Raw genomic sequence first — 14,967 nt, 5'->3', positions numbered from 1 at the left:
GGTTGGCGTTATATAGTAGTAGATCAACAAGGCAGACATGGGCCTATCTAGCTGCTTGCCTAAGGCCAGCTGGCAAGTCTGCAACTGGGACAAGATTTGAATCCAGGAATTTATTGGCTCACATCGTCGGCTACTACACCAGCTCTCAGGCTAGCTATACTAATTTTCTGAATGGCTATAAAGACTGGCTGCAATGAATAGTAAGGAGGCCGTAGTAATGGGTATTTAAGCATTCTGTTTTAATTTATTTAGGCTCACTGCATTCCACCCAGGCACTCTTCGTGTTCCATGGAGGTGGGCACTTGGAAAAGCAAGAGACAGCATTTACATCTAATAACAGGAGAGCACGCTCCAGAAGCACTGGCCTGTCTCTCAGCCTGTTGCATTCAAAGATGTTAAGGCAGTGTATGTGTTTATTTGATCAAATACACAGGCTGAGGGTTGCTTCTAGTCTGCACTAAATTCTGCGCTACCGTTGCAAAGGATGGTAGCCTTTCTGGATGCATGATCACAAGATTTAGTATGTATGAAGCCTGGGAGTGAACGAGACACCACGGCACTCGGAAAAGGCAGGGCAGCCAGCAGCCAGGGAACAGGTTCCAAAACTATTTTCAGTGAGAAAGTTCAAGTCAGGACAATTAAGCAGCACATAATAAAGGCAAGTGTATCCCAAGTAATATGTGCATAATCTTCCCCCTAATTAATCCTGGCTGCCAGCAGTAATAATGATTTTTGTGTCCAGAACCATCACCATGGCCAGTACAGGCATGCAAAGCGACCAATATTAGGGCTTGTGTAAGATCCCCACCTCGCCCTGCCCAGCATTTTCTCTTTGCTACTGGGGTACAGTTTTTAGTCCAAACGAGCAACAGCAGCCTTGTCCTTCCACTGGGCTCCTCCCATACTGTCAGAATAGGAGCATCTCAGGTACAGCTGGATTTTTGCATGCAGACAACTTCTGGTTCAATAATTTATTTCTATGTGATACAAGAGTGAACTGGAAATACACAACGTCTTATACAATAAGAAACATTGAAAAGGGGCTGATAGTACAACAGCCCCAGGGCACAAGCATGTTTCCATGGCACAAGCTTTATTGCATTGAAAGGAATGGCATCAAGTCCCAGCAGAACCACAATATTGGGGGCAGAGGGGAGGGGACTGATGGAAGAGCACAGCACTACCCTGAGCTCTAGGTCTAAAGCAGCCAGCTGGGTGGCTGTGCCACTGTCGGAGCCTGCCATTAGCCTCTCTCCTTTCCAGAACAGCTGCCATGGCGTGTTAAGTTGGTGCACCAGGCCAGGAAGAGCAACTGGCCTGTGATCAATCTTGACAGCTGTGCGCTGCTGAACTAATGAATACACCATTACAGAGGGACGTTCTCTTTAAGACACCTCACAGCTCCTTGGCATATAAACTGCTTCCTCAGAGAGCCCCATCGCACAGCTATTGACAGACAGGTTGACATCCCACAGCATATAAGTTTGTTAGTTCAGAAGGAAACATTTAGAGCCCCTTTCACAAGATTGTGCGCAAAATGCTTCTGAAAACATCCCAGTCCTGGGCATGGCATTTCCACATCATCCTGTCCCCAAAAGCTATGCTAAAACAGGGAGCAGATAAGGCTTTCGCCTTGACATTTTCTGGAGGCTTCAACTGGACAGGCTATCTTTGGGTGGAGATGGGAAGCCAGAACTTACTACAGTCACAGCCTTACTAGTGAGCAGAGCTACTCAACACAGTCTAGTATGTACTGAAGCAAGGGGAACAGCTGGATGCAGTATATTACACAGGGCCAGAATATTTCTGTCTCTTCTCCCCTACACACACCCATCTCCCTCTGCCAAAGCAGGCACAGCAAGCCCACCTAGAGGACATTCTCAAATCCCCACTAGCAGCCCCGGAGTAGCTCCGAAACCCTGAATCAGTTCTAATCCTCCTTTGGAGTGATGGCTGAGGGAGAATCATAGGACTGCTGAAAGCAGCCCTTCGTGGAAGAGGCTCTTGTCATAAGGAGCAGAACTTTGGCAACAAGGTTTAGTGGAGGCTGCACTGCTGGGGGTTGTGCACAGCCCAAGGAGAACTGGAGTGCTAGGCTCACAAGATGCTCATCAGAGTGGTAGGCCTCTGCTATTTACTAGAGTGCTAGAAGGAGCCAACGCCACTCAGGAGGGGTGGGTTACAGCACAACCTTCCAGCAAGGAGTGGGAAAGAAGAGGTAAAGAATAAGGAGGAGGACTTTGAAACACATAGGCACTACCACTGGGTATCATGGGGTAAGTTAATATATACTATCAGTCACCCTCAGAGGGAATTGATTGCATAAATGAGGAAGAATCCACTTGACCCCCTTCTTTCAAGGCACAAGACTAAATTCTTATTGCATATTATTCTGTCTCTGAATAAAATACCATTAAACCTTATGTGCGAGCTTAGACCCTGCCCTGACCAGAGTCACCAATGTAGTGTTCCCCTGTACATTTTAGAGGATAGAGAATATCAATGCTGGGATGAATCTGAAGCCAGCCGTCCTTCTCCTGCTTAGGCTGCCTTCAAAAGCAGCAACCTCTTTAGTGCTCTGGACGGTTGTTCATCCCGACGGAAGGTCAAAGATAAGGCACTTGATTCAGCAGCCATCCCCCAGATCAGCCACAAAGGGTCTCAAGTCAACCCAACTCTCCTGCTGACCCAAACAGCAGGGTGGGGGGAAACCATCCCTCTTACTGAGAATTGGGGTGGGGGAGGGAGGGAGAACTACAGGTGGGGGGAGGAGGGCAGGAAAGCCTTTGATCTTAAGCTTCAGCCAACAAGACAGACTGCACTACTGCTAAGCAAATACATTCGTGACGAAGTCCAGAAAGCGCTTGGCATATTGTTCTGGATGCACCGTGGAGATCTCTGCACCAGCCTGAAATGGAAGACAAAGTGTCAACAACCACCATAAAACGCCCCTATCTTTCCACACACACTAGGAAAAATAAGTTTGAGGAGCAAATATATTGGAAGGGCAAGGAAGAGAGAACATCTGAACAGAAGTCTGAAAATGGCTTTGATCAACCATTTCCCACACACAAATGTGATTTCCAATGTCTGCTTTGGCATTATATAACCCCCAACCCTGGCCTAGTTTAGTACTGATGCCCTGCCACTTTATTTTCAAGGAAGTGCCTCTGGCACAAAAATAAGCCAATTATGCAATAAAAAGGACTTCTGAAAAAGTCACTCACAGGGTGTGACATTTTTATCACCCCACCCCCTGAAGTTGATACCGTCTCACCAGTTCACCTTTTTTGGTCTCTAGGTTGTGGCTACAGTCGCCATCATGGATGCTATGAAATTCACCAGAAGTCTGGAAATCCTCACGTAGGTGATGTAGTTGGCTCTTTGATTTAGTAAGGCTAGCTGTGGGCCACCAGAGCCCACACCTAGGGGGCCCATTGTAAAGAACGGTGCAGGCCAGACTCACCCCGTGCTTGACGGTCTTAGCTGCATGGGCAGCCTTCTTCTTGGCATCATACTGTGTGAGGATGTCAATCAGGCCCATGAAATAAACCTCCTTCTGGGGGCTATCTGGAAAAGTAAAGAGAGTCAATGAAGCTCATGGGACTGCCACCCTCTGCATTCCACACACACACACACACACACACATCATGCCATAAGAGGCTCTTTCCGCATTGGATTCCAACAGGGCAAAATGTGAGTTACCAAATCTTAGGACTGGGTGGGGGCAGGAGGGAACCTGTCAGCACACACCCCTACCCAATGCATAAAACTACACCGTCAAGGTTACATGAGACATAAGTAGGAATTAATAGGATGCTAAAGTAGCATAAGAACCGAAAAATGCCCAATAACTCAAGAAAGTGAAACAAGCTCAAGCTGGGAGGAAAGGCAAAAAAGCCACATAAGGAACATTAGGTTATATCAGTTAAATTTGGGGAGAATCCCTTCCTGCCCCAAGTATAGCAAACAATTCACGAATGATGAATTCATCTTCTACATGTTTCTTCCTAATGAAGCCTGCATTTTACAGATGAAGCCACCAGTGGCAGCATCCAGAAAATATTACAGTGGCAGGAAGCGAACTTCAGAATCCCTATTATCCAATCTAACTCCACTCCAGGAAGCCAATAACCGCCTGACTCGCCTACAGCAAGGGCTGTGTGTGCCTCCCTCTCTCCCACAAGCCACATTTTCTGCAATCAAAACTAAGCAAGTTGAGCAGATGCACACATCTACTTATTTTTGTGTAGTTTAGTTGGCATTTAGATTCCACATTTAAGAAAGACCCAAAAGAGGAAGGAGTGATGACTTGAAAGAAGAGAAGTCTGGCTCAGAGGGCCAGACAGGACTTTCAAGACCTAGTTTTTAGCTACAACCTTTTCTTAAAAATTTTTTTAAAAGGCGTTGAAATTTGGTGCCAAAGGGTAGATAACATACTTAGAATCATAGAATCATAGAGTTGGAAGAGACCACAAGGGCCATCCAGTCCAAACCCCGGCCAAGCAGGAAACACCACCAAAGCATTCCGGACAGATGGCTGTCAAGCCTCCGCTTAAAGACCTCCAAAGAAGGAGACTCCACCACACTCCTTGGTAGCAAATTCCACTGTCAAACAGCTCTCACTGTCAGGAAGTTCTTCCTAATGTTTAGGTGGAATCTTCTTTCTTGTAGTTTGAATCCATTGCTCCGTGTCCGCTTCTCTGGAGCAGCAGAAAACAACCTTTCACCCTCCTCTGTATTACATCCTTTTATATATTTGAACATGGCTATCATATCACCCCTTAACCTTCTCTTCTCCAGGCTAAACATACCCAGCTCCCTAAGCAGTTCCTCATAAACGGCTTGCACTACAATCTTGGTGATGCATGCATACACACAACAATCTAGTCAAGTTCTGTCTCTGATTTCTGCAGTTTTCTTCCCCAGTTAACTCCACAGCATTCTCTTTTAGCCATGTTTGCATGTCATGGTAAAGCATAGTTAACCATGAGTGTGTAGATGGCTCCTACTTCACTTCTCTACAAGCGGGAGCAACAGACCATGATCCCTGGGTTAGGTCTAGTGTTTTATCTGAATTGGGGGTTTGTTTCACAGAAGCAAATAGCAAATAGAAGTCAAAAACAAATCTTAGCTTCATATAATGGTTGGTTTGGGAGGGGGGGAGGGGAAACTAGCCACGACTCCTAGTTGAGACACAAAACCTAAAACAAGGGTTGTGGTTTGTGGCTCCCACAAGGGTAGGGGCAAAGGGAGAGCTGCTTTGGATTGCTGCAATGTGTAAAAAATTGGCAGGAATATTGGCTTTCTGTGAAATATACAATCAAAGGCACAAAGACTGGCTCCTGTGTGACAGAGGATAATTAAGGTGTCTTGACTAAAGACAAAGTTGACTCGTGGAAAGTTCCCTCCTATCCTTACTTACTTTCAGCACTTTTTATGGCATAGACATCAATGTAAGGGTCAAAGTCGCCAGGTCCCAAAGGCTTGTGGGAGTTGAGATAGCTGCCAATACCCTCAGGAGAAGTTCCATAGGAACCTACTGATGCCACACCCCCAGGTTCACCCTCTCCATCCTCCTCTTCCTCTTTCACATCCTCGTCTTCTTCCTGTTCAGCTCGTTGCACGTCATGGATCCCCAACAGTAGGCTGTAGTCCATAATCTTTAGTTGCACTAGGAACTGAACATGCAGACACAATTGTCAGTAAACTAAGAAGTTAACAATGGGCTTGCTTTCTAGGTATTACAAGTGGAATGCCTCTAAAAAAACTGGTTGTTATCCAGTGCTGTCTCTGCATGAGCAAAACAGACAACCCCATGTGCAATGCAGAATTCTAATAATAATAATAATAATAATAATAATAATAATAATAATAATAATACCCCAGCCACTCTGGGCAGTTTCCAACAGAATACAGGCAACGACCAAGACACATGTGTCCAATAGACATGTGCACACGTACATTGTGGCAACCTGGAAGTGGCTGGAAAAGGGAGCATAATGGGCTTATGCATGCTCCGCCGTTGCGCGTGATGATCCGGAATGAAACCCTTGTGCAAATCGGGGGTTGCCTGTTTTATAAACATACCAAGGGTTAACTACGGATTAAATTATCTTTTGTGTAGGAATTCAGCTACTGATCGTAAGTGCAAAAACCAAAGGGCAGAATTTACTCTGGATTCATCAGGAAAAATAAAGACCATTTCCTCTTCTTTAAAAAGGGAGTGCAGTTTTAATCCAAAGGTGGCATGTGGCGTTTCTTTGGGGGGGGGGGGGAGGTGGGGGGGGGAGAAAAGAGAACCACCCTCTCCTGGCAGCCTGTCCCCATGATTAATTGCCTTGGCTGTTCAGAGCTGTGTACCTCCTTTGTAACTGGAATGCCTCCAGGTTTTGACTCTCAGGCTCCTGTCCTTGTTCTGCCTCCGCTCACTTGACTGAAGCACCATTAGTAATCAGTATTTTCTTCATAATGCCGAGAAAGCTGGCAAACCCACCAAAACCTCTCCAGCACCACAGACTGAACACTTACACAATGGTAGCCAAAAATGTCATGCGCAAGTGACACGACTCACATCGAGGCAGGGAAGGGGCCACAAACCATCCCATGCCCCGATATGGGGCCTTACATACCTAGAGAGGGTCTCAGTCCACGCTTGTGTGAATATGTGCCTCAGTTCTTCAGATGCTTAAGGCATTCCCATTCTCACTGAGAGAGAAGTTAAAGCACTGAAGGAGTAGGGGTTATTTGGTAAATGTTTACTTGTAATTAATGGATGCAGTACTATTATTAATTTTATATTTTTATTCATTACATTCATATACCACCTTTTTCTTCCAAGGAGCTCAATGTGGTAGTGTACATGGTTCTCCTCCTCCCCATTTCATCCTCACAACAACCCTGTGAGGTAGGTTAGGCTAAGAGATGGTGACTGGGCCAAGGTGAGCTTCATGGCCGAGTGGGGATTTGAACCCTGGTCGCCCAGGTCATAGGCCAGCACTGTAACCATTATGCCACCCTGCCACAACAGTACCACTACTGGTGCTAATAATTTGCGAGAATGTTCAAAGCACTTCCTGTAATTATCTCAGTAATCCTTACGGCACCACACACAGATCACGTCAGCAGCACCTGCAGATCCCAGGTGTTGGGTCAAGGCTGTAAGATTCATATCTGAGATTTTGTTCCAAGGGCTTCTTAGCTCAAATCTCACATGCTTAACCGGGATGCTACAACAGCTCTTTCGGTGGAGGGACTATATGGCTCGTTCAAGTTTTCTCTCAAGCATGAAACTCACTATCATCTCAGCCTTACCGACCTCACAAGATTGTGAGGATAATAGCAGAGGAGGGAAGAATTACCTCTGCTACAGGAAGGGGAAAATGCAAATGTAATGAAATTTAATACTCCGTAAATCCTTGTGCATGCGAATATTAACAACATATGGCTCAGTTTCCCCTTGTACATCTCTGCATCCATCTTGAAGTAACCACCATCATAAATAAAGTTATGCACATTTCAAGTATTCAAAGTTGTAGTTAGTGTCAGACTAAGCCCAGGGAGACCTTGGTTCAAAACCCCCACTCAACCACAAAACTCAATGGGTGACGCTGGACCAGTTACTTCTATCTCCCAGTCTAACCAACCTCATTTCATTCCGAAATGAAATGAAATATTTCTATTGCACATGGGAAGCCAAGATTGACACACCACCGGGTGTTTGCGGCTGAGGTAAGTTTGAATAGGAGGCATACGCTGCTGCTACCGGGTGTCCTCCTCAGGAAAGCAGAGGTGAATTTTGGGATAAGCCACTTTGTGAACCCTTTGTGGAAGCGTTATGTATATGAGAAGATACAAGAGTACAGAAGCAGGGCATTCAAATAGAAGAATCCAAGGCCTTCATCCCCTCTCTTTGTTCATGTGAATGCGGCCTGTGCAGACAGATTATTCCTAGGGGCCATCGCTAGGTGACGCCAATTTCTGTCCTCAAAAATGCTTCAAGTTCTGTAAATCACAAAACCTAATTTTCTATCGTTTCCCTGATTTGGGTCACAAGCGATGTTCAGCTCTAAGCGGGGGTGGGGTGGGGAGGAATGTCAGGGTGGGACTCAGCTGATGGAAGGGGGAAAGGCTGTGCGGAATACTGGGTTAGAAATTAAGACTCCGAGCATCTGCAGCCTTCCCACTCCCCACCTCACATGCTATTAGCAGTCATTAAGGCTAATAGGGTGAATCTTGCACTGCAGAAGCATTTTCAGTTCTGCAGACTCAGTCCCCAAGGAAATATAATAGCTGATGAGATAGTGGCCGGGAGCATTTTTCTTGCCATCTCATTGCAGCAAATTTGGGCTGGGGTGGGTGGGGAAGATCTGCAATCCCCCAAAACAGTCCTATCTGCACTATACAGCTTGAAGTGGTATGGCTTCCGCCAAAGATTCCTGGGAACTGTAATTTGTTCAGGGTGCTGAGAGCTGTGAGGGCACCACCATTCCCCTCGCAGAGCTACAATTCCCATCATGCTTCAACATTCAATCATTTTTCTCAGGGAACTCTGGGAACTGTAGTCATACACCCAGTAACGTATTTGATTGGCGACACTTGCAAAGCTCTGGGCAAAGCCCAACATGCAGCACTTGGGAAGCCCCAATGATTTATGCCAGCCCTGGCAATCTGCTGTTTGTTGGGCCTTGCAAAGCACAGCACCTTGGCCTGCGCAACTTGATTTCCAAACTGCACGAGCACGGACAGGACAGGCAACTGTCAAGTCAAACTTGCCCACTAGCTTGTGTGGGAGATCAGGATCCATAGTTACACATATCTCTTAGGAATTGGGGGCAGGGCTGCAATCCTGCACTAGCACCCCTGTTTCTTGACACTAGCTTGAAAGCCTATTAAAACTCAACACATTCGGGGCTAGAATAAACTCTTTATCAGGGAACACTGCTCAAAAACTGAGGCTATTTCAAAGCATGGCTGTGTAGTTCCTGCAAAAGTCCCTGTTCTGTCAATAAATCCCTTTCTGTGCCCACAGATCATTTCCTACTGATATGCATTGACCAGCTGCTCCTGTCTTGCTGTGACTATATCAGGGCTAGGCCCCCTAAGCCACAGTACCTCCACATCTCTCTTTAATTTCTCCATGAAATCTCTCTTGGCTTCTTCGTCAACGTACACTTTCTGGTTCATGTTTCGAAAGTCAATGTCCTTTAGGGTTGGTAGCTCCTTGCCCTAGAAAGGAATAGAAACATATTTCGAATGAAGAGGAGGCATGGGAGCTGAGTCAACAGCTGGTTGAATCTAGACTTGGATGGCAGAACCAGAGCCAAAACAATGAAGAAGCACACTGAAAGTATTTTTAAATTTTGCTTTCAACCTTCTTGCAAGCCCTTGCAGAACATGGTTATGGGGCACCATCTAAATATTTCAAATAAATAGTAAAACGTAACTAACTCCCAGTTTTCAGCAAGATCACTTTCAAGAACAACATGGACCTTTATTATGCAATAAATCTGCTGGCCAGGAGATCACTGCAGAATTACCCCCTGCCTCCTACTGCTTCTCACTCTTTCGAGGGTGCCTCAAAAGGATTTTCAGGAAGCTGAATTCTGTGCCCATGGCTACATTCTTCTGCCATGCTTCCAACAGAATCACGGCCCACAGAAGTCCTGACTATAATGTTAAATGCTCCTTAGTTCCATAAGATGCTGCCAACCATTGGTCCACCTAAGCCTGGAATTGCCTCCTTTGGGTGGCAACTGCTCTTTAAGGTCTTTTCCCATCCCCTGCTACTGGAACCTTTTTTAAACCGGTGACACCAGGAATTCAACTTAAGATCTTCTTCTGCATTCACATCACATGCTCCACCACTGAGTTATAGCCCCTCCCCTCTTGATCTCCACTTGAGACACCCTGGAATTTGATGTCAATGCAAACATTAATCCTGCAAACTTATTCCGAGGAAACAACTCGCCTGCAATACCCCTGTTTATTCTGCCTAGCACATGCAGATACCAGGAGTGCAATGTAAAGGCATATATGCCCTTGCCTAATTTTTTAAAGAGATAAAATATGCTCTAAGGTCAAGCCTCTATCTTCCTTTGCAAAGAGGAAGGTCCATCATCAGCTTGGGGTTTAAGCCAGCAAACCAAAAATCACTCCACAACACATCAAAAGAGGGAATCATAGAGTTGGAAGAGACCACAAGGGCCATCCAGTCCAACCCCCTGCCAAGCAGGAAACACCACCAAAGCATTCCGGACAGATGGCTGTCAAGCCTCCGCATAAAGACCTCCAAAGAAGGAGACTCCACCACACTCCTTGGCAGCAAATTCCACTGTCAAACAGCTCTCACTGTCAGGAAGTTCTTCCTAATGTTTAGGTGGAATCTTCTTTCTTGTAGTTTGAATCCATTGCCCCGTGTCCGCTTCTCTGGAGCAGCAGAAAACAACCTTTCTCCCTCCTCTATATGACATCCTTTTATATATTTGAACATGGCTATCAGATCACCCCTTAACCTTCTCTTCTCCAGGCTAAACATACCCAGCTCCCTAAGCTGTTCCTCATAAGGCATCGTTTCCAGGCCATTGACCATTTTGGTTGCCCTCTTCTGGACACCTTCCAGCTTGTCAGTATCCTTCTTGAACTGTGGTGCCCAGAACTGGACACAGTATTCCAGGTGAGGTCTGACCAGAGCAGAATACAGTGGTACTATTACTTCCCTTGATCTACCCAGAGCCACCACCTCTCACCAGAAAGCCAGCACCTCAAATTACCTTCTCTTTATCACTAGCTTCACGGGATACCAGGGAGCCCTGAAAAAAGCAGAAACACAAACATTAAGAAGCATTGTTCATAAACACAAATGGACATGGCTTTCAGGGTGAGTCTGAAATCAATGGGTGTTGTGCTAAGGAGATTGTTCCATCAGGGCTCGACAAAACAATCTTCCCTCCATGTGCTATTCTGGGGGTTCCCCCTGACCCCCCCAAAGCAGATGAGGGAGGTGCAAGGGGCACATAGGAGGAGGAGTGTGGGGAAAGCCCCACTGTGCTAGCACTGGCTTCTGCTAGCAGGACCCATTGGTTGAATCCAGCCCACAGCGTTCGCATGAACATCAGTTAAACAAGCTGGAAACCAAAAGATCATCATTATTGGAGGGGGAGGGGGGAAGAGGTCTCTAAGCTAAAAGGTACCTCAAGTGCTCTCCAAAACAGTATCATTCCACTAAACATAATTCTCTGATTTTCTATGCCACAACGTTCTATTCTTCATAGTATGTATATTTTAAACAACTGGCTTTAATATTTCATTTTTATATCGTTGCGATACAGCCTGAGTCCTCATGGCAAAGGGTGGGTAAGAAATCCAAGTAACAGTAACAGTTAAAGCAGTGTTTTCATACATTATGATGTTGTCCTGCCTTGACCAGATGTAAGATAAAAACAATATTGTTCAAACTGTTCCTGTTACTGAGTTTCACACAGATACCAGCCATAATTCTGTCCCCAGGGGCTATTACAACAGGCAAGATGAGACCTACGGACACTGTCCTCCACCTTCTGCTGACCACAAAAGCACCAGTTCAGGTGCAAGAAATCTCTGCGTCTCCATCCAGATAGGCAGAGGGCACAGTCTGGAATCAAAAGGCTGCAACACAAACAGTGGCGATGGCACTCTGCATAACACCCTTCGCCGTGCAAATTACAGACTATTCATTTTAACCACACAAGGCAAGCAATTATATTCTCTCCCACTTCATAGCAGGCTGAGGGAGCATGACTTGCCAAGGCTACCCAGAGAGTTTTTGATGTAGCCAAAATATGAACCTAGGTAGGTCTCACCTGCTGCAAAAGCTCTGTTTGGGCAGTAAAGTAGCCGAGTTGCTGCTGCTGCTGCTGGTTTGTTTTTAAATATGACTTCAGATGTTAGGATGGAAACCTTTCTTGGCATTTTTCAAAATGCAAAATAATTATACCACAAGGTTGTTGTTTCAGGCTAAGGATGCAATGGTACCTGATGCAAGTACAGGATGGAGGTATCAGCAGGTCTGGGGGAACCCCAAAGCCTTGCACAAGAACTACTATTGTCGTTGTCGTTGTTGTGTGTGTGTGTGTGTGTGTGTGTGTGTTAAAAAAAACACCGGGGGACACCCCAAAACAACACAATGAGGTCCAAGCATGCTCAGTGGCCACAGAATGCTGATCGGCTGCTTGGGGGCAGGGACTGGGAGGGGGAAACAACACGAGAGGGAGAATGGAAGAGAGTTGTCCTGCAGAAGGGCACTGAACAGAAACACTCCACACTGTAGCATTCCACTGCAGGCCGCAGCATCTGTCCTCTCAACCAGGGCTACATTACTGCTATGTTCTGTGCAGCACCTAGCACACTGCAGGCCCTAAAGGTGGAGCTGACAAACAGCAGAGCCTGGGCATCAGAAGGGGAAGCAACTCAGCGGGTTAAATCCAGTCTTTTCCCCTGAAAGGAGATATCCTATTTTGAAAACATCACAGGCAATGCCTATTTTGTAATCCTAGACCTAGACCAACTGCACTTGGCTGCCGATTCGCTTCCAGGCTCAATTCAAAGTGCTGGTTTTGACCTAGAAAGTCTTAAATGGCTCAGGACCGCAATATCTCAAGGACCGCCTCACCCCATATGAACCAACCTCTAAGGCCCTTCTTTGTGTGCCTCTTCCACACGAGGACCAGAGGTAGCAACACGAGAACCGGCATTTTCTGCAGTGGCTCCTCCACTTGTGGACTGAGCTCCCTAGGAAGATTCGCCTGGCACCTTCATTATATATCTTTAGGCACCAGGCGAAAATATGCCTCTTCTTCCAGGTATTTGACTAATTAAACAATATATGGTCTTTTAAACTATGTGGGTAGGTGGGTGTATTGTTTGTATTTGTTACCATGTATGTCTTTTCATGTTTTTATACTGGATACTGCCCTGCGGTCCTCAGACAAAGAGCTGTATAGAAATTTAATTAATAAATAATCAACCAGCCAGGTTGATTAACAACATATCCAAGCACATCAGCTGTGGCCCTCCAGCAAAAGCTGCTTTTCTACTCTAGCCCTCATTGCAGTTCAACGCTCCACCCGCATCTTCTAAAATGTTCGTAACTGCAAACAAGGGCCTAGTTAACTCCACTATAAAAGATCTATGTAACCTTGCTCTGGGTCAGGTTTAAGGATGTGCAGCCAGGCTGAAGGCAGAGTGGGGAAGACATGATCCATCTCATTCTCCTATCTTGGTTTTCCAACACAGAGAGAAGGGGGGTGGAGACCCTGAGTTTGATACTGTCCATGTACTGAACAAATTCCCTGAGGGGGGCCATTTCATTGCAATATCAGAACATTTAATCAGCACAGCAAGCCACATGGTGTACTGGTTAAGTGTGGTAGACTCGCAATCTGGTGAACCGGGTTCGCGTCTCCGCTCCTCCACATGCAGCTGCTGGGTGACCTTGGGCTAGTCACACTTCTCTGAAGTCTCTCAGCCCCACTCACCTCAGAGTGTTTGTTGTGGGGGAGGAAGGGAAAGGAGAATGTTAGCCGCTTTGAGACTCCTTCGGGTAGTGATAAAGCGGGATATCAAATTCAAACTCCTTCTTGCTTAATAGGCGTTGGGAGAGGGAGCAGGGAGTGAAGCACAGACCCATCCGAGAAGGTCTGTACCACAACCTAGTTTAACTGTCAGCCTAACACTGCTTCTGCTGGGCAAGGACACGAAGAGGGCTGTGGAACGAGAATGTGCTCAGCAGGCTGGCGGCAGGAGCCTTCAGACTGTCAAGGAAGGAGGAATGGATCCTCTCTTCAATTCAGAAGCGGATGCCCTTCTTGGAAGATGCAAATCAGACAAATATGTTTTAATTGGCTTGATCAAGATGGTTGGCGGAAGCACAAAAGGGAACTTTCTGCCCCGGCGCAAACCAAAATTTATCTGACCTTAGAAGTCAGACACCATCGAACTAAGAGGGAAGCAAAGGATTCCTGCCTTGGAGATGGAGCTATTTATTCTAGAGAGGGCCATCAGTGTGGAGGGTGCTTTGGAGAGCAGCATAAGCAGAAGACAGTCCTTTGCTCCAAGCAGCTTATGATCTATATTTAGGCACCCTGGTTGGGTGGGGAGGGAGGGAGGGAAAAGGAGATACGAGGAACAAATAGAAGCAAAAGCTGTTGCACACACACACAGGCTTCATTTCAGGTGGGAATGAGGACTAAGGATGTCCGGAAGAGGAGAGTTTGGAACAGGGGCTACAAGCCAAAGAGGGGAGGCCTTATAGTAAGGAGTAGCAAGGGGGTGCAAGCAGGCACGAAAGCCTCAGGCAGCTCAAGATAGGAGAGCTGAAGGAACAAGCTTTTTATTCAGTCATTCAACATTTTAAAATACTGCTTTTTTCTCTGCCTGTTTCACTGGCAAGCCGCTAGCCTGCAGAAGTCACATTGTTGCCCTTATACTTCAGCAGAACCACAGCCTCCCCGTGCACCAGGGTTAATGGCTACTGAAGCCATGGCCCTGTCAACTGAAGATGCTTCACTGACCGGAGCCAGAGCTAGTCACCCGGACAAAGCTGTGCCTCTGTTTAAGTCTAGGTTTGATGGTTGCTGAAGCAATATTTGAAGGAGGTTTAACAAACTGAGGGACATCGTCCTCTTTCTATGTTCCTCCCGATGGAAACATGCAGATGGGGACAGATATACCCCTGCTTCAAGTCATTTACATACTGTCTTCTCTTGTATATTATTTACTACAAAGCCTGATGACTAAGCTCTTTAGCGACAAAACATCGGATTACTGGAACGATGTCTGACACTGAACCACTGGAATACCACAAATTGCGTTTGCAATTGTTCAAGATAAAATCTATTTTGGAAAGAGAAGAAATGAGCACCGAACCATTGATATATTACAAGTGAACTCTTTATTTATTGCATTTGCTATTGTTTAAGATAAAACCTA

General features: G+C 46.1%; 1 protein-coding gene across 3 annotated transcripts in view; it reads right to left on the bottom strand.

The window, feature by feature from the left end:
• Nucleotides 1-956: 956 nt before the first annotated feature.
• Nucleotides 957-14,967, bottom strand: part of PIP4K2C (phosphatidylinositol-5-phosphate 4-kinase type 2 gamma) — a 36,960-nt gene continuing 22,949 nt past the window's right edge. For all 3 annotated transcript variants that reach the window (XM_033137645.1, XM_033137652.1, XM_033137660.1), the window contains 5 exons: nucleotides 10,773-10,811; nucleotides 9,115-9,228; nucleotides 5,426-5,681; nucleotides 3,467-3,570; nucleotides 957-2,908 (listed from right to left, as the gene is read on the bottom strand). In XM_033137645.1, coding sequence (XP_032993536.1) covers nucleotides 2,828-2,908; nucleotides 3,467-3,570; nucleotides 5,426-5,681; nucleotides 9,115-9,228; nucleotides 10,773-10,811 — 594 coding nt within the window. In that variant the 3' untranslated portion in view covers nucleotides 957-2,827. The remainder of the gene's footprint in view (nucleotides 2,909-3,466; nucleotides 3,571-5,425; nucleotides 5,682-9,114; nucleotides 9,229-10,772; nucleotides 10,812-14,967) is intronic.

The sequence above is a fragment of the Lacerta agilis genome, chromosome 2 (assembly GCF_009819535.1).
Source record: "Lacerta agilis isolate rLacAgi1 chromosome 2, rLacAgi1.pri, whole genome shotgun sequence".
Lineage (NCBI taxonomy): Eukaryota > Metazoa > Chordata > Lepidosauria > Squamata > Lacertidae > Lacerta > Lacerta agilis.
The sequence above is the reverse complement of the archived record's forward strand: the minus strand, read 5'-3'. Positions and strand labels throughout refer to the sequence as shown.